At 34.1% G+C, this 19,821-nt stretch overlaps 1 protein-coding gene and 1 long non-coding RNA gene across 5 annotated transcripts in view; one reads left to right on the top strand and one right to left on the bottom strand.

Moving 5' to 3' along the window:
* LOC143921171 (uncharacterized) overlaps window positions 1–19,821 on the bottom strand; it is an 895,047-nt gene that overhangs the window by 50,440 nt on the left and 824,786 nt on the right. The window lies entirely within an intron of this gene.
* Window positions 6,042–19,189, top strand: LOC143920873 (androgen-induced gene 1 protein-like). 4 transcript variants are annotated; one of them, XM_077443877.1, is made up of 2 exons: window positions 6,042–6,261; window positions 16,838–19,189. In XM_077443877.1, the coding sequence occupies exons 1-2, from the start codon at window positions 6,097–6,099 to the stop codon at window positions 17,393–17,395; spliced, it is 723 nt and encodes a 240-aa protein (XP_077300003.1). In that variant the 5' UTR covers window positions 6,042–6,096; the 3' UTR covers window positions 17,396–19,189. The 4 variants fall into 4 exon arrangements, with proteins under 4 accessions (XP_077300003.1, XP_077300001.1, XP_077300004.1 ...); XM_077443875.1 differs by lacking the exon at window positions 6,042–6,261 and adding an exon at window positions 8,798–9,056; XM_077443878.1 differs by lacking the exon at window positions 6,042–6,261 and adding an exon at window positions 11,751–11,979 and having other exon boundaries at window positions 16,838–19,183.

Below are 19,821 nucleotides of genomic sequence, written 5' to 3'. Positions count from 1 at the left end.
ACATTCATATATTCCATTGGCGCATGCGCATTCAAGCATTTTTATGCGTCTAAATGGAATATACCAAAGAATAAGTACTTTTCATACTTGCTAGTTACGGTCATTTGCCTTTAGAATAGACCTTTAACAATGACATAAAGACACGTCTATTCACAGCTTAAGTCTGGTAAACGGATTATTTCGCACATTGCGATCAGGCACACGACAATCGTTGCCGCGAAAATCGCGAATACGGAATATTAGGCACTCAAGTTCTCTTTGTTACGATAGTTGCGTATGAACTTCGACGGATGAACTTTTCGGGTGCCAGGTGTTCCATGATAAAGATTTTAGTGACTTTTGCGATATAGTTTTGTGCGGAATAATCACCGAATCCTGAAGTCTACTTAGGCATGCCGTGCCGTACGAATCAGTATGACTGCGCCTTAAACTCTGTGAAGATATTACTAGTCACCGGACCCAGAAGGTGCCGCGTATTGTTCAAAGGTTGTAAATGCATTGTTAAAGGTTTGCCGAACCTTTTTTACAAAGGATTTACAACAATGGAACAATGGATAGCACTATGACTATCCGGTGTCTAGATATTACACACTGCACATAGATATAGAATAATATACATATGTAGATGGGGCATGAAATTCGAAAAATTGTCTGCCTTTCGAAGAGTGCAAACAAAAAAGGACACTCTCAGTAGCTATATACATACATAGTTGGCTTGTAAGTTGTAAGTCGATTTTTTTCATTACTTCCTCCGTATCTCTCTGTTATTGGGTCCGCTTTGTCCAGGTAAATTTATTTGCAATGTCTCTTCATTATCTTCGCAATCTTGCAATCTTCGTTATTCTATATCTATGACGCTGCAAGAAATCTGGAACAATTCCAAGAAATTGTCTGAAATTGGGAAGAGGCTGAAGCTTGGATCATGACTGCCATTAGTAGAAGAAGAATATGAATTATAAACGATGGTTAAAATAGTTTTCGTATGCACATTTAAATATTGACCTGGATCAAGTAAACCTTGAAGAGTTCTTTCTACACCAACACCAGACTGTAAGCAAGGCGAGTATCTTTTCCAGGATAAAACTTTGGCAAGGTTGCATGGTTTGTTTGATACATAATATCATAAGCCAATAAGAAAGATAAGAATATTTTTTGAATCCAACATTTTTTTGTGTTTCTTCTTCTTCCAGATATGAGAATATAATTTACATATGTAAAAGCCGGTAACAATGATTATGCAAATATAAATTTGCAATGTTTACATAAGTATTAATATCAAATGGGTCGCAAAGAAGATGAATATTCTTCCGTTCTACTTAATTATTTAAATATATTTAAAAAATAAAAACTCAGCAGCCAATAAAAACTTTTATTCTAAAGTGAAAAAAGCATGAAATAAAACACATACGCTTCTTCAAGAAGTAACCTTGAAGCATGCATAATCAAAGATCCCTATACTCCTACTACATGGAAGATCTACGCACACCAATGTCGAACATCGAACTTTGGCTTGCCTTGAAAATCACTAATAAGAATCATTTTTTACAACCATCTTCCTACAAGTTCTTATTATACCAGATTTCAGTATGGAAGTCGCGCTTCAACGCCTCTACTTCCAAATCAGCACATTTATTTATGATTAATTGCAATCATACATATGTACATACCTACCTAGCAAATGTAAAATTGTATCATACGATTCAACACTCCTGCGCAATGTTGCGCCGCCATGACTCACACAACCGACTTCTTCTGCTTAAGTTACATAAACCAAAATTATACTCGTACACAATTACAAGATGGCGAAATTGAACGTAAAAAGTATGTAATGCAAAGACCTCGCTGACTCACTCTAACTTAGGGTTACCATTAGTGACGACTCGCGGTAAAAAGGTTTTTGGGGGTATTGTATGTATCTATGTATAGTTTCTTCATACAAAAACTGGTTTAGTTGTGGTGTTACAGTACCGCAGTTCCGATAGACGAGCCGCACCTGGTTACTATAGCTGTCATACTTCAGATAAACTGGGAAAAAAATTCCAAATATTTTCTTCATCATCATCATCATTATCTACAACTATTCACCATCCTCTGCTGGATGAAGGCTTCCCCAACACGCTTTCCCCACTCATTTTCCTAATTTTATCTACCCATCTTACCTGTGGTCTTCCTTTTACCCTTTTGCATTCTTTCGGGTACCATTCTAGCATTTCTTTTGTCCACCTTTCGTCCATTCTTCTAGTCACGTGGCCTGCCCATAGCCATTTCAATCTCTTCACATTACCCTTGTCATACTTCTCCCCCACGTATTCCGTTTCCCGTCTTTCCTCGTTATGTCAAACTTATTTGAATGCATTGGATTTGGTGTAGCAAATTGGCGTTCAAAGTCTAAGTTTCACATCCATATGTCATCACTGATTAAAAGCATTGATAGAAGATCTTTTTTTTCAAGCAAAGTGGCATTTCTAATCCTATAATAATGAAAATTTTCGTATTAAAACATTAGATTTTTTACAAATACATGTATGTATGTATAAAGTTTTCTGATTTCCCGGAATTTTTCGATTCTTGGGACATGGGTTGGAGCCCGGGGTCTTTCTTGGGATTCCCAGGATCCCGGGATATATGATTATAATTTTTATAAAAAAAATTATTTATACAAAAAAAATAAACAATATATTTTTAACTGAAAAAAAATAGCTTCTCAAGTATTCTTATAAAATATTTAAATGAGAATCCGAAAGCCTATTTCTAGATTTGGCACAAATATTTCAACAATGAAATAAACCGTTAAAATCCGTTTTTTCTCCTTTTCTTTTTTAAAATCAAGGCTATTTTTATTTACGCTATTGTGTATATTTTTCTTTGATTACTCCTTATTTAATTCTTCATTCATCGTCAAATACACAATTGTCTCATCTTCATCATAATCCAAAAGAATTTCTTCCATCGTGGAACCGTCAATACACTTGCTTCATAAGAGTGTCATCATCAGGATATACATTCGCTTTTATTATAACATTTAAACAACGTTTTGATTGATGATAAGTACTAATACTTTTTTTTAGATAGTTATACATGCAAAAAAAAAAGCCGGTAGGTCAAATCTATACTGTCACGTGTCTTCCCAAGCCCATGAGTGTGATATTTTATCCTAGTATTGACAGTAATCGATAGCGGTGATTCCCATGTTTGGAGAAATGTAAGAGAAACTACTCAAAATAATAAGATCGTACGAATTAATAATGATATGAAGATACGCCTCTCAGAGCTGAAGCCCACGTACATGTCCCGTGCCGTACTTTTGAGTGTTTTATTAGTGACTAATAACACATATTACCGTTATTGGCGATGAACTTCTCATTTCAATATAAGATGACTAACCATTTTGTTAAACAATCTTTACTTTATTTGCAATATTGTTAAGCTGCATGTTGATGTGTACACAGTAAGCAGTAATTTGTGTTATATCTTGGAGGAGACAAGACAAAGTAAGGGGAAAATTTGTATTAAAAATAAACGTAAAGATTTTCATAAGATTATAAAAAGTGTTGATGGTAGCCCTACATTTAACTTCCAGACAATTATTAACTATAAACTTCACAACAACGTTCCACTTGTCGTGCAAAAATGCACAAACTCGCCTTGGGCTTGCACTTTCGCCACTCATATTCTACGAGCTCGTTTTTAAATCACATACATAATTGAAGTTTGAAGAGTCCTTTGTCTTTCGACAATAATAATAAATATAATATCTGGCTTCATCGTCGATTGTACGTCTTCAACAATGCAAACAATCGAGTGAAACCGGAAGAGGTTGGTCGTCACGGTGTGGGTTTCCTGGGACACGTGCCGCACGCCAGGCTTCCTATATACGCCCAGGAAACATCAGGATGTACTCTTTTTAAATGCCAATTTCCACTTTGGTAATGTTTGAAGGGGACATTAAACCGTCTGTGTAATATACAGTATAATATGGAATTGACTGACGTATTTTAGACTGCTCTACTGTCTAATAAGGAGAAGTTGCATGGATCGTGAGGCTAAGTTTTACATACTAATCAAAAAACGATATATTGTAATTTCATTACTTTAAATTTCAATTAAGGACCAAAGTTTTAATGTGAAGAATCTATTTTGAAGGCAGCTCATCGAGAAATTCTTTGCTTCTCAAGGTAAAGACACGCAGAGAGGTACGTGATACGTCTTCTTTTTAGATAGTTTTTCTTTTTAAAATAATAATGATATGAAGAAACGCCTCTCACAACTGGAGTTCACGTACACGTCCCGTGCCGCACTTTTGAGTGAGTTTTTACCATCAGTGGTAAATGCAATAGTGATAATAATAATAATGATAATGATAATAATAATAATCAATGCAATAGTTAGAAAAACGACATTGATGTGTATTTTATGCGAGCCAATCGTAATTGTGTCCTCTTTGTTTTGAACTTTGATATCGTTTACTTAATTTAAATAATATAATTATATAGAGATTTCATAATAGATAATAATACAACAGAATATGCTTATTTGTTTAGACTTTAGAATGTAATATTAGAATCCAACTTCCTTCCTCAGATAGTTGAATCTGTTCCATCCCGTATTTGGTAACTATTCCAAGAATTTTTCATTGTTCTGTTCCAAAATTAGGGCACAGTCTTGGAGAAAGTCTACAATCTACTAATAGGCAGATGCTTATTAGATCCGGACGAACGGTTCTGGCTCAGTATGCTCAACCTAGATGTCCACTGTAGTTGTTAAATCCTTTCGTCAATCATGTAGAAATTTGAGGTCGACCAAGTAGAAATTAGACGAAATCGCATCATGACGAAAATCCATTGATGCTATTATTAATGATGCCAACGTTGACTGTTCTTTATAGAGTTAAACCGATTGTAATAAATCACTTTTATTAACCTTTGATAGCTATGTGTATTATGTAGTTGGTAGCTATGATTAATTGCATATTGTTGAAAATATTAATTATCCTTTTATGTTTTATTGTTATTATATTACATAAGAGGAGAGGGGGGCCTATTGTTAGCCATTTCAGGTTGTATGTACATACAAAAGTAATAAACTAAAATACAACCTATACCTACTAGCCCAGGTGTTCAGATCGTAATGAATATGCCTACGTATTAAATAATAATAAAAAAATTACACACATTCAAAATATATAAAAACATTGGTTACGAACAAAAAATATTTGAATCTTATACGCACGTACATATGTATCATACAAATTTATTTTCATATTATTATTTGGTATTTTTGAGATACTCTTATCTGAGTAATAGATAGGATAGGTTATATTCGGGTATCATTAGATACTGAAAAGTATTGAAAACATACATAATTATATATATATATATATATATATATATATATATATATATATATATATATATATATATATATACATATATATATATATATATATATATATATATATACATATATATTCAATAAAAGTTTTCATAATAATATCGAAACTTCAAACTGTTAGAAAAAGATTTTTACGTGTACACATAGATGGCAGTTTTAAAATGAAAATTAATTTTCAAAAATTTTCCAATAAATTTCCAACACTTTCTAATAACAACGTGTTTCAATAAAAAAACATTAACCGTCATATAGTCTTATTTTTTTTATAAACGTGAAAATGTCTCAATATTTTATTAGACATACATTACATACAATGTCTTCTGACGTACATATATCAGTTTTTTACTCGTTTGTAAGAAAAAAGGAATTGAAAGGAACGACCGTATATAACCTGTTTTCAAGGACGAATACTCGTACTGAACAAATTCTATTATGTAACTTTTCATACAGCAATCAACTCTCAAACTTCAAAAATACCAACTCGCTAGAAGAGATTAAATTTTATCAAATCGTTCAAATTTTTTTACTTAGATAATTTACAGTATATTATTAGACACACATCCTTATCTTTCGAAACAGACCCGGAATCAACACATCCGTCTCGTAACGATAGGGTTAATCGTTAATCAAACTTTAAACCGGTATACTTTGATAGTTGTGCTTGGTCGTCGGTAAAGTCAGCACGCACTCGTGGTGCCCGTCAAAATGGCGGACTGGGCGAAAGTTTTTCATCTCTTTGCGATGTTTGAATCGTTTTTCGGTTCTTACTATTTCGTATATTTGGTGGATTATCCCAAGTCATTTGGATTGGAAGAGCCAGAGTTTGTTCCACTCAAAGGAAGGATGAGATATTTGACGTATTGGAATATGGTATGTAAAATTTATAAAATAATTACTAGTCGACTTTGATCACAGAAAATTACCATTTATTTCAGAGAATCAATTCTGAATATAATGTTTTCACAACAAGTAATATTAATCGATACAGATTAATATACATATATGCGCGGATAAATATGTATGTACATAGAAAATAAATAGAAAAGTTTTTCATTCGCATTGAAGCGGTCAAAGTGCGCGTTTTTTTAATGAATAAGCGTGTATTTGGCTTTATCGAAAACTACAATTTGAAAATTGTTGAATCATTTTGGTCGAATGTATGTATGTACGCACATAAATGTATGATATTTATTTCGACAAGGCACAAAAATGCTTCACACATCAATTCCCTAATGCTGGCTTGAGGCTTATTGAAACAAATAAAAAAATGACCCTGACTCATCCAATTAAAGTCAATTATAATTTTGACGGTGATTGTCTATCACCCGTGACTATCAAACTATGCAAAATGATTGCATCACATTTTGTCATAAGTATGTAATTAATAAGATATATGTGCATAGGTAATAAATTAAATAAAAAAATCATATCCTGTTTCGTAAATTATCATAAAATTTTTGTCAAATATAATATTTCTAATAAAAATCTCAAATTGACGATTGTCACTGGTAATTTTATTTTCAAACTGGTATTTTTTTTTTGCCATATTCTATTTTACAAATTGGAACTTACATATAACATATGTATGTATTGCGTACCCATTATATTAAGCGATAAATTAGATTTCATTACATATTTACATTTTATGTATGTTATCTCAACGGATTATATCTAATACAGATATATATTCATATGTATGTATATACTTTTTAAAAAAATACAAAATTCGCTAGATCCAAAATACCTATCATTATGTAAATCACGTACTGACACTGGTCATAGTTCCACGAATACTGTATACATATGTACATACTATATATGCATTTTTGAACAAAATGAATATTTAAATACTATAGTATTTTTGACAATGATTTCACCATATTTATTTAAATTGCGGAACATATCCACGAATTATGCGAATTCGACTGACTATTGAATATCTATGTATGTACACACATTTTATTTTATATTTAACATACATAGATATATACCAGGAAGGCCTTACAGGTAAACCTCAATGCGCTTTCCTAGACTATTAATTACAAACATTGCAGCATTTTTTATCACAGAAATCGCTGTATTTCGAGAGGCTGAAGAGCACGAAATTAACAATTAATTAATTAATTAATCCATAGAAACATATATCGATTTAGACTTGTACATACATTTTTAGATATTGTACATAAATCAAATTCAGATATTTGTGACATAGCGGTTAGGATGGTTTTTACCAATTTGATTGGAACCGTTTCAACAATGAAATCAGAAAAAAAATGGCAAACTCTGATAAGAAACGATCGACTTGGAGTCACAAATATACAATTCTAAACAGCAGCATTAAAAATTAGCACAGGATCGAATCCCGTAATCTCTCGGTGTTAAACGCAACCACCGAGCCATAGTAAGACTATGTGAAGTCTGACTGAGTGCCCTGGTATTGAGATTTACACGGCACGCCACTGGTTTGTATGTACATATAATGCATAGAGGGAACACTACAGTTGTAGGCCATGCTTACTCGTTTGTCACATGAATTTTAATAAAAAAATAAGAACCTTGTGATATAACGAATATTATTTTCAGTCGAAGATTGTGGCCCTGCTAAATATTAAGCAATGATAAAAAATCTCAGTAATGTACCGTCAATTGGTGTTAACAACTGAGAATTCAATGAAAGTAGATTTCAATCTATAAATAAAGATTTTCAATACTATTTTTATTAACAGTAGTAACAAAATATGTTTGAACTTTGAGTTCGTTACCGATAATAAGATAGTGTTTTTATGTACATAATAAATGATACTTTTTGATTAGTAGATTACGATATTTAATACCAATGACATGATGAAGTTTTTACTTGAAAATTGTATTATTAATATTACATTTGAGAGCCGTCTATCCGACACTTCGCATTTATTTATTTTCTTTAACTAAAACCGGTTATGAATCTTATGTCAATATTCGCTTATAGTCTCTAAACACTTGCATTTTAAAATACAGATAAATAAAAATATAATTTTACATAAAAGGTAAACTACAATGATTAGTCTGGTCTATAGCAGTTGACTAATTGGTACGGATCGGATAGTCTTAGCCAAAAAATAACCCAACGTGATAAAACTGTTGTTTTTTTTTTTAATTGTTTGTCTTTACTACACCAGTTTTGTTTGTGAAATATCAGAATTAATGCACATTTTATTGAAAGGATATATTATATGGAGATATAATGGCTCACTGGCTAAGTGAATCAATATATGTATCTATAGGGCATTCATTTCAGTATTATGTAACTACATGTATCAAGTTAAAAGTTCAGATATAGATTATTTATCTTTAGTTCAGTATGTAGACTATTTATCTTGTGATAAAATATTTAGCTTAAAAAAAGCACACACACACAAATGATACGCGTTTTCCTTTTAATCGTCACAGTTGAAGCGACCACTCAGTAACAGCTCAGTCGTCGTGCTTTTCACACGTGATTTTGGCTTTTCAAAATGACTGAAAAGCCTTACGCACTAATACATGCGTCTATTTTGGGTGTCACTGTGTTTGGAATATGGTACGACTACGTTTACGTGGTGTTTCCACGGGAAATTGCTCCGGAAGGGCAGTGGAAGCTGCCGTGGAAGGGCAGGAGCAAGTTTTTAACGATGTGGAACCTGGTATGTATATTTATTATTTAAATGGAGTTATCGATTGAAAATTAGCCGCATATATACATAATAGCGTGACAGTACGTTTTAAATATGATATTAGGTAAATTATTAGCAATAGTAGTGCATGTCGTCTACGCACATCGAGGTCTTCTAGTTGTGCAATTAATTTAATAAGTCTGTGCACACAATACGTAAATGAAATCACGGCACGATGATTCTGAAACTGTTTATTTTTATTTAAAAAAATCGATTAAATATAAGCTGTAACTTCTGTCATTGCTAAGTTATTTACTTTATGAAAATTATTATTTTTATAACCAATTCAGCAAATATTTACACGCTACATTTGATTTGGCAATGTTTAACCGGTTTACCTATGTATAAACCGGTATTGTAAATTTTACGAGAATTAAAAAACATCACTGCAAATCTGCAATCAAAGTATGTACAAATATTATTCATATGTAATATGATGTCCACGATTTTGATAAGTTGAGGTTTTATTGATTTTATTTTTCATATTTTCATAATATGAAAATACGTAATTTCAAAAAGTTACCAGTGTGTTCCGGAAGAACATGAAAATATGAAAAAAAAAAAATCAATAAAACCTCAACTCTTCCGGAACACACTGGTAACTTTTTGAAATTTCGTCACATTTTTTTGGTAATACAATTTATATATGTTATGAGTAGTCTTCGGTGGTGGAGCGTGCTTTTTCCAGGAAAGAGGGCGTTTTGGGGCTATTTTCCAGGAAACAGGGCAAACTACAAAGCTAGGGAGCAAAAAAAAGGTTCCTCATAAAAATGAACAATGGTGGCGCCGGCCTATGGTTATGACTCAGTAAAGCCCGGATAACTAGCGTGCCGTTCATTGTTCAAATGTTGTAAATGCATTGTTAAAGGTTTGCAGAACCTTTTTTACAAAGCATTTACAACAATTGAACAATTAGCGGAGCGTTTTGGGTCCGTACTCTAGACTTATGAGCAGAGATAGGCGGTAGAGGGATGCTCGTCAAATTACAATAGGCTTCTCCATTACCGTACAAAGCAAGAGAGCAAAAAAATTTTTTTGTGCATAAAGCATTGCTAGGACGCCGCCTTTAGTTATGAGTAGTGACCGGATCCACAGCGCGCCGTTTATTGTTCAATTGTTGTAAATGCTATTGTTCAATTGTTGTAAAAGGTTCGCCCAACCTTTTTTTTGTACTCTAGCTTTGTAAATAGAGCCAAACCGCCCCGATTCCTGGAAAAAGCACGGTCTCTATCCGCAGTCTAGTTATGAGTAGACTTAGGCTAAACATTAGGGAAATAGTCACAAAAAAAGGCTCAGTGGGGGAGTCAAATGAAAAAATGGACATTTCTTGGGCCTGCTTTATAATTTTCACAAAATTATTATAATTTATAAAATTAAAGTTTTTTTAAACAAGAAGGGAACAATATATTGATTGTAATTATTAGTACCTATTCAATGGACATAATATGAGCGTTGAATATTTTCTATGAACCACGAGGACCAAAAATCTCCCTCTGACTGATTAAAAAAAATAATGCATTTGCCAAGCACATGTTTAAGTTAATAGTAGAAGAGAACGCTCTTTGTTATATTTTCGCTAGCCTTTAGATATTATTTAATTTATATAAATGTATTACTAATACGGCCCGGCCCATTGGCAAGTTTCCCCACCCATAAAGGACACTGTCCTGATCAAAATTTTATGTTTGGTTATTATTATTTTTTTTTAGTTATTTTAGTTATGAGCAGATTTAGGCGGCCAGGATGCTATAACCCACAAAAAATGGTTCACTATTATCAATTACTATTGTCCTACAAAGCAAGAGAGCAAAAAAAAAGTTAAAATAATAAGACCGCCTAAGTCTGGTTATAAGTAGAGCCCGGATAACCAAGGTGCCGTTTATTGTTCAAATGTTGTAAATGCATTGTTAAAGGTTTGCCGAACCTTTTTTACAAAGCATTTACAACAATTGAACAATAAGCGGCACCTTGGCTATCCGTACTTTAGTTATAAGTAGTTTTCGGCATTTGCTGAATGCTCGTCAAATAACAATAGACCGTTACATAGCAAGAGAGCAAAAAAATATGGTTGACAATAGTAATTGACAATAGTGAACCATTTTTTGATACGAGTTTATTTTAGCTGTGAGGTTTACGTTAATTACGTATCAATTCGTTTACAGAACCACTCGTTGAAATGTCAACAGACTAAACACTAGTTAAAAATAATAAATAAAAGTTATGTAGTTAACTGAAACACAGTATATATGTACGTACTACTACATATATTCAGTCCCATTCCATTTACATATGACAATCTTTTTTCGCTTCCCTGTTAATTAAAACCTGTGCACATGCTTCTAAGTTGCGATATTAGGTATAAGTTAACATTACTATAACATAATATTATGATTATTATTTTATTCCAAAAATTTTCAATAATATTTATCAATTTGACTCAGTTACTATATATACTGAAGTTTGTCCAAAGTTACATTATCGTGTTGAAATGAACTTGGCATTGTACATATATCGAGTCAATCAATCATTGTATATCATGTTGTAACAAAAAATCCCAATTAAAATATAAAACAGATGATCTTTGTGCAGAAACCAATCGATTGATTGAGAAACACTGGTTTAATGAATGTGGTTAACGAGTCAAGAACTACCGGTAGTCACCCAGCAGTATTACTTCTAGTGTTGTCTCGCGTTCTATCGCCATCTTATTTCTATCTGAGGCCGACAGTATTTATCGTTCGATATGAACAAAATTAAAAAACAAATCACATTATTTCAAATTTGGCATTCGGTGGCTGTGGGTGTGTATTTATTCGTCATTGTATACAACCATCTGAACGTTCACGCACCGTTGCTGAAAGGGCAATCCTGTTATCTCACCTCTTGGAATCTGGTATGAATATCTAATCCTATAGTGAAAACTTTCACTTTCTTACCTATCGTTGTAATAATATTCGTCGACGTGGGACGCCCCACAAATGCACATCCAATTAGGTATACAAAGACCAGAATCAACGGTTCTTTCGTGGCAAAATGTCGTATTCAATCATTTGTATTCGTATCTTCGCGTTGATGTATAACTGTTATGGTATTTATTACGACCACGTTCATATAGTCGTGTCACCCGAAAATTGTCCCAAGTTTATCTCGCAAGGAGTCGGAGGTCGCTGGCGATTTTTGACATATTGGAATCTGGTAAATACGTGATGCGTGAACGTGAATATGTTGCGTGTCTGACGCTTCGTGGTCTGACCTTGTTTTAGATGTTGGCATTTATAACGTCATTGTTTACTTGAACCTTGGTAATTGCATTTGAAAATAGTAATTTGAGTCATTTTTTTTCTTTGATAGAGGATTCTTTTGTTCTTTGATTTAATTTTATGTTAGTTTATTTTTATTGTAGTATAATTGGTTGTACTGTCGGTGTCAAACCAAATTTTGTATGTGTATTTCAAGTTGAAGTTATTACGGATATTGGTTATTAATATTTTGGTTTAAATTAAAATTTTGAAATTAAAAGGAATGTTAACACAATTACTTATTGTAGATTTCAAAATTATTACAAAATAAGAACCATCTGACCAGTGACAGCTCGTGGAAAATGTTTTTGTGGTTATTGCATGTATTTATCTATTGTTTTTTCTTACAAAACCGGTTTGGTTGATGTACTGCAGTGTCTCAATATTTTGCGCAAACTGTGACTGTGACTCTCCAGACGGAGACCCTGGAGGAGAAGAACCAAAAAATAAATATATTTGCATTTTAATTACTTATAAACAAAATTCATGCAAAAAATATGCAAAAAAATTTAGGTTCTCAGGTTCAAGCCTTAGGTTGACCTTGATTGAAAATAATTTATTCAAAAGTATTTCTGTAGTGCTGCCCGTCAGACTTGGATATTTGTAACTCCAAGTTTGATCGTTTCCTATCAGTTTGCCGATTTATCTGATTTCATTGTTGAAACGGTTCCTTATTAACATGGGCAAAAACGGTAAACGGACTATTTCACACATTGCGATCGTGCACACGATAATCATTGCCATAATATAATAGTTCGCGTGGAATTTTCGAGTGCCAGATGTTCCGTGATTCAGATCACTTTGTGATCTCACCGAATAATCATCGAACCGGCAAAAACCATCCCACCCACTATTTGAATATGATTTCAAATTTATAATCCATATGTAAAAGTTTAATACAATAGGCGTCGCTCAGAGGCCATCCGTTAATGGCATCAGAATAAAATATGAATTTAATTTTAAAACAAAAAAAAAAGATAAAATTTGAGTGCAAGTTTAGTATTTAGTAATTACTAAAGAGCGGACCCAGAGCGCGCTGTTCATTGTTCACATGTTGTAAATGCATTATTAAAGGTTTGCCGAACCTTTTTTACAAAGCATTTACAATAATGGAACAATAGACGGCGCGTTTCTGGTCCTACCCTTAGTGATTACATCGCAAAAGTAAATTGCTACCAGGATAACCGCCGCTACGAAAATTCGGCGTACAGAAAATTGCGCAAACATTATTGCGCGAATGTTTTTTTTTAATGATAATAATAAAAATCTCGGAAAAAAAACATTCGCACATTAATATTTGTGCAGTTTTCTGTACCCCGGGAGATCCGCGCACGCGATTTTCGTAGCGGCGGTTATCCTGGTATCGATGGTCAGCTTGAAATACACATACAAAATTTGGTTTGACACCGAAAATACAACCAATTATACAATACAAATAAACTAACATAAAATTAAATCAAAGAACAAAACGCAATTTTCTATTAGCAATTCACTTTTGCGACGTAACCCGTTTAGCGACAAATCGAAGTGTTTATTATAAAATCCGTAACTATCAAGTGGCATGAATTTAATGTGCAATAAAATAACAATCGATTTATTGCGGCGAGAATGAGTCGTCAAAAACGAATAAAATATTTCCTGCGCTAGAAACGTCACAAGGTAGGTGCGAGATGTATTGAGGGGTATTTAGGCCAAAAATGTGAGGCGTGAAAACAGACGCGTCTCGTCGTTGATTGGACAGAGCGCAGCGGTTGCGAATTGATCAGTGGGACGGTGAGGAGCGGTGGGGATCGTCGCTGTCCGAGGATATCTGGTGGCGCGTGGAGTGTGGAAGTGTCTCCGAGATGAGGAAAGAGAAGTGGTGCCACGCGCACGCGCACTCATACGAGCTGGCCGTGTTCAAAGCGATGCGCACCATCATGCACCTGGTGGCCGCCGTGCAGTTCGGCTACGGCTGCTACTTCGACTGGTACTACGTGAACGTGCCGCCGACTGCACACTCCATGGGCTCAGGCTTCGGGGGGAAACTCAAATTTCTCACCTTTTGGGATGCGGTACTCTTCGTTTCTTCTCCTTCATCTTCACCTTCACCTTCACCTTCACCTTCAAATACACCCCCCAATATCACCTGATATACCCAACTCAAGTTTTCGCAAAGTGGATGATATCAACATGTTACTACGGGTGGCTTTCGAAAGGAATTGATACACGAATTAAAATAAAGTTATATGTCATACTAGTGTTGTACCTATGGTGTTGGCATATTAAGTTATTAAATAAAATAAAAAAATAAAAGAAATATGTCGGTCCCGTGTCCGATCCGCACGCGGTCCAATTTTTTCAAATACCTTTTAAATATATTTATATTTAATTGTTTAATATGAAAAAAAAATTGGTAAAAACTACCTACCTACCAACATAAACATTATAAAACACCAATAGAAAAATTTAATGATTAATTAAATAAATTTTCAATAGATGGCGCTAAGTGCTCAGAGACTTGCCGAGAGGTATGATTGGTAGCAAACAGTATATATAGAAGTTTTTTTTTTTCGTTATTATGTTCATACATTTTGTTGGCAGTGTTTTAGCTATGACGTACGGGTCTACCTCACGGGACCGAAAGTGAAAAGGTCGAAAAAGCAAATATCGGAAGGCAAAAATCGAAAGATCTTAAGTCGAAAGATAAAAAAAAGGGTGCATAGTAAACGGTACATACTCACTTAATTTGCGCGAGCAGGATACAACAGGGACAAGAGGAACAGGCTTTTCCTCCCGTATTCTGCGCGCGCACATTAATACGGGAGGAAAAGCCTGTTCCTCTTGTCCCTGTTGTATCCTACTCGCGCAAATTAAGTGAGTATGTACCGTTTACCATGCACCCTTTTTATTTTGATCTTTCGACTGAAGATCTTTCGATTTTCGATCATTGCCTTCCAATATTTGCGTTTTCCGGCATTTCACATTCCGGCCCGTCACGGAGACCAGACGTACATATGTCGAATTGAAACGACTATTATGGTACGGCGAGCGTTATCGCTGATACACACACATACAGAATAGTGATAATATGGGTCTACTTCACGGGACCGAAAGTGAAAAGGTTGAAAAAGCAAATATCGGAAGGCAAAGATCGAAAATCAAAAGATCTTAAGTCGAAAGATCAAAAAAAAAGGGTGCATGGTAAACGGTACTATGTATACATATATAATATATATGAGTGGCATGCGGTGAAATTATCTCTCTTTTTGTCATACAGCCTTGTTTAATGTGCGCGTGCAGAATACGGGAGGAAAAGCCTGTTCCTCTTGTTCCTGTTGTATCCTGCTCGCGCAAATTAAGTGAGGATGTACGATGGGGGGAGAGAGACTTTTACCGCACGCCACTGATATGTATACTAACCGTTTTTCATATGTATGCATGATAAACGAATATTTTCGACTTTTTCACGGTCACCCTGATATTATATATATGATATAATTATAGTGTAAGGCAGAGCCACGCAACCTCCTGATATTCACGGAACACATTGTTTGCCACTTGTAGAGTTTGTCAGCTACGTAGATACATATGTACTTTATCGGCAGTCGCTAGCTAGTCCCTACATACATAGGTGAGAAAAAGTTTACTACGGCGGTTTTCGTGCGTACTGTACTAAAAGGGCCACGTCCACCAGGTTGTGATGCTTTGGTGTAAGGTAATTTATAGGCGCGCGCGTATTAAAAGGCTCCCCGTTCACCCATGTCGAAATAATGAATGAATATGTGTGTACCTTCATGGATGTGTGTATGTGCGTACCGTCTCGTGCAGCGCATCTGACGCTGACGTCACCCGTTCCAAGTCAGGTGCTCAATATCAGGAGCACTCCGCTACCCTGCGTCTCCTCGACACAATCAACCGTTTCAACAATGAAATTAGATAATTAACTAACTCTGATAGGAAACGATCGACTTGGAGTCACAGATATCCAAGTCTGATCAGCAGTACTATGGAAATACTTAAAATAAATTATTTTCAATTAAGGTCAACCCAGGGTTTAAACTCGGAACTTCTCAGTGGTTAGCATTAACACAACCACCGAGCTATGATAAGTCCGAAATTATATATCTTATAAAAAATTGTGATTCCTTCTTTTTGAATTAGTAATTAGTAACTTCTAGTAACCTAAAACTTGATGATTTCCTAAAAATTAAAAAGCCATCGTAAAAAAGGATTTAGAAACTAATATAATCGTTCAGTCTATGTACATATTAATTGGGCTACTTGAATTTGAAAGATTATATACATAGATCATGTGTAAAATCTTTGAAGCTGATGATCGTGCTTTCATTCACTAATGATCAATAGTAGTACATATATGTTTGATTTAAAATTCAAATAACCTATCATATTGTGTTTAATATTTTATTATAGAACGAAATTTGGTATTAATTCCATGTTTATCTTCCACAGGTATTGCAAACCATCTACTTCTTCATCGCCCTCCTCAATGATTTCATCGGTTCCAATGAAAACGTCCCGGCTAAAGTGCCACTCATCAGAAAGGTCAAGGATTATATTTTCTCATCGTTGGCCTTTCCTGCAGCTATGTACGTCGGCGTGACGTTTTGGGGTTTGATGGCCATCGACAGAGAACTAGTCTTCCCGAAGGTGCTCGACGAGTTCTTCCCGACATGGTTGAATCATCTCATGCATACAAACATCATGATCTTCATATTCCTAGAGATGTTCCTGACGTACAGGCCGTATCCCAAGCGGAAGCGTGGAATCCTCGGCATGACGCTGTTCCTCGTCACTTACTTAATCTGGATGCACGTCATATACTTCTACTCGGGCCTGTGGGTGTATCCAATTCTGCAAGTGTTGAATTGGCCACTGAGAATCGTCTTCTATCTCGTCAGTCTTGTATTCGGCATAGCTTTTTATATGTTAGGCGAATTTTCAAATAATAAATTATGGTCAAAGCAGATCTCTCAGTCGAAGCGGTCCGGTCGGAAGAAGACTAATTAAATCGAATGTAGTCGATTTAATTTTTTTATAATATACATATTAAGTGTGCTTCATCGAAACTCATATAGATGTGTTTCGGTGGAGTGCACTTCACATTTTTGATAGTTTTGGAAGAAACCGCTTTTATATTGAAAGTAGAAGATTGTTGAAAACTTCGTACAGTTTCTTTTGTACGATGGGATTTAAATTGTAAAACTTACATTGACACATTCCTTTGAATAGAATACTTAAAATGTTACTTAACGCATGTAATGTTTTTTATTTATACATATATAATGTTTTTTTATAGATAAAGTTTTTTTTTATACAATTTTGAACACTTATAGCAATACTTTTTTTTATTAACAATTGATGTTTTTGTCACAAAATTCTTTTTTAAACATAACTAAGATATTGTTGAATTAACTTAATCGGTGTAACGAGCGTGTCGAACAATGATAATTAACCCTTTCCACTCTGAATCGTTTTTATATCTGAAAATTAATTATTAAAATAAGCGTTGTTGAATTGAGGACTAAATATAACGTATTCTGCGTACATATCTGATTGAATATTTAAAAAAATAAGCAAATCATAGTTAATGCATACTAAAATGTTACATAAAATATGTAGTTGCAACTTGATCTTGTATAGTTTTGGGTGAAAGAAATTATAATTGAAATTCTCGTTCTCTGTATCGAGATGATGCAAAAAGTTATTTGTTTCTGGACCTTGTATTACCTTTCAGGCAATAGTGTAAGTACTAAGTATCCCGAGTTTAAAAATAATCAATTTATCTCAATATTTTCGATACTATACAAACTGTGTTGTCATTTTGTAACGGCCGATACGCTCAGAATTATCTTGCTATTTAGCAAATTTAGGAATCAATCGTTTTACTTGCGGATTCAATGAATGGCGCATTACAATAATAGTACTCGTATTTTGCACAATTTAGTATACAATATTTATTAGAGAGAAATACAATTGATCTAAAGACCGTTAATGAAAATCCATTGGCGTAAACAATTTTGTATTTTATAAACATCTAAATAGAGACGTATGCCCGAATGAAAAAAAAGTGTTTGTGTCGCATCTAAGTTTTGAGCATGTCCTCATATTAGGGGTTCTTAACCTATAAATCGCGACCCAAAATTGTTTGTGGGTCGGAGTATATATACATGTATGTTTAATAAAAGCAATATTATATGTTTGACGAAAAAATACACGATTGGTTACAGAAGTACAAAGACATTTCGAGCCACGTTGTACTTATAGTAACATAGTGTGTCTCAGTATTTCAATAAAAATAATGTATTTTGTATGTTATCACAATTGATATATTTGTTTGTGCTATTTTTTAAGTATATCTTTTATTGGGTAGCGAAACCAAACTTGCCCTAATGTGGGTCGCAGCTTATATAAAAAGGTTAAGAAACCCTCTCGTATATAAAATAACTAATATATTCGTTAGACACGTCATCGTCTTATTTAATAAACAATTTTTGTACAACGTCGTACTTTTGATGTGTACAATATTTACGCCAAAACTAGTCAATCAATTTTATGAAATTGATCTTTTTTTGTTTATATTGTTTGTACGTTTTTTTATGCTAGATAACAAAGAGAGCAATACATTTATAGTTAAAAATATATCGTATTTGTATGCGTATTTTAAAAATGCGTCAATCGTAATGAATTTTAGATTGAAAAACAGATTTGAATTTAATATATAAATATATAAAAAAGACTCCATTGCAACGTTTGTTATACCATGTCATGTTTTTTTTATAATAAAACAGGATTTGCACTGTTTATTTTGTTTTTTTTTTAACCTTCCTGGTTTTATATGTGAGTCATTTGTCTACTTATATTAAGCATTTTTTATTTCAGATGAGATATACCTGTGCAACACAAAAATTGCAAATTTACAACCACAACAAAATTTAAAATGATTAAATACATCTTTTTCTTCATGTGCCATGTCCTCCTAGAACGTCGGCAACTAGACGTCCCATTCTTATTTTGTCCATTGCTGCTCGGAAAAGTGCTCTGGTGCTGAGGCCGTACCACTGCCGAAGATTCTTTAGCCATGATGTTTTCCGTCTGCCCCGACTGCGTTGGCCTATGATTTTCCCCTGGATTATTAGGCGCAGGAGATCGTATTTTTCGTTCCGCATCACATGTCCGAAGTACTCCAATTTACGCCTTTTCACACTTTTGAGCACTTCGACATGTTTTCCCATCAGGGGAAGCACCTCATCATTGGTACGACGCGCCATCCATGAGATTCTCAGCATCCTTCTGTATGTCCACATCTCAAATGCCTCTAGTTTCTTGCATGTGGCATCCATCAGGGTCCATGCTTCTGTCCCATACAGAAGAATGCTGAAAACGTAGCATCGTAGAAGTCTCAGTCGGAGTGCTATACTGAGATCACGTGTGGT

Source organism: Arctopsyche grandis, chromosome 13 (genome assembly GCF_051622035.1).
Source record: "Arctopsyche grandis isolate Sample6627 chromosome 13, ASM5162203v2, whole genome shotgun sequence".
Classification (NCBI taxonomy): Eukaryota; Metazoa; Arthropoda; class Insecta; order Trichoptera; family Hydropsychidae; genus Arctopsyche; species Arctopsyche grandis.
The sequence above is the reverse complement of the archived record's forward strand: the minus strand, read 5'-3'. Positions and strand labels throughout refer to the sequence as shown.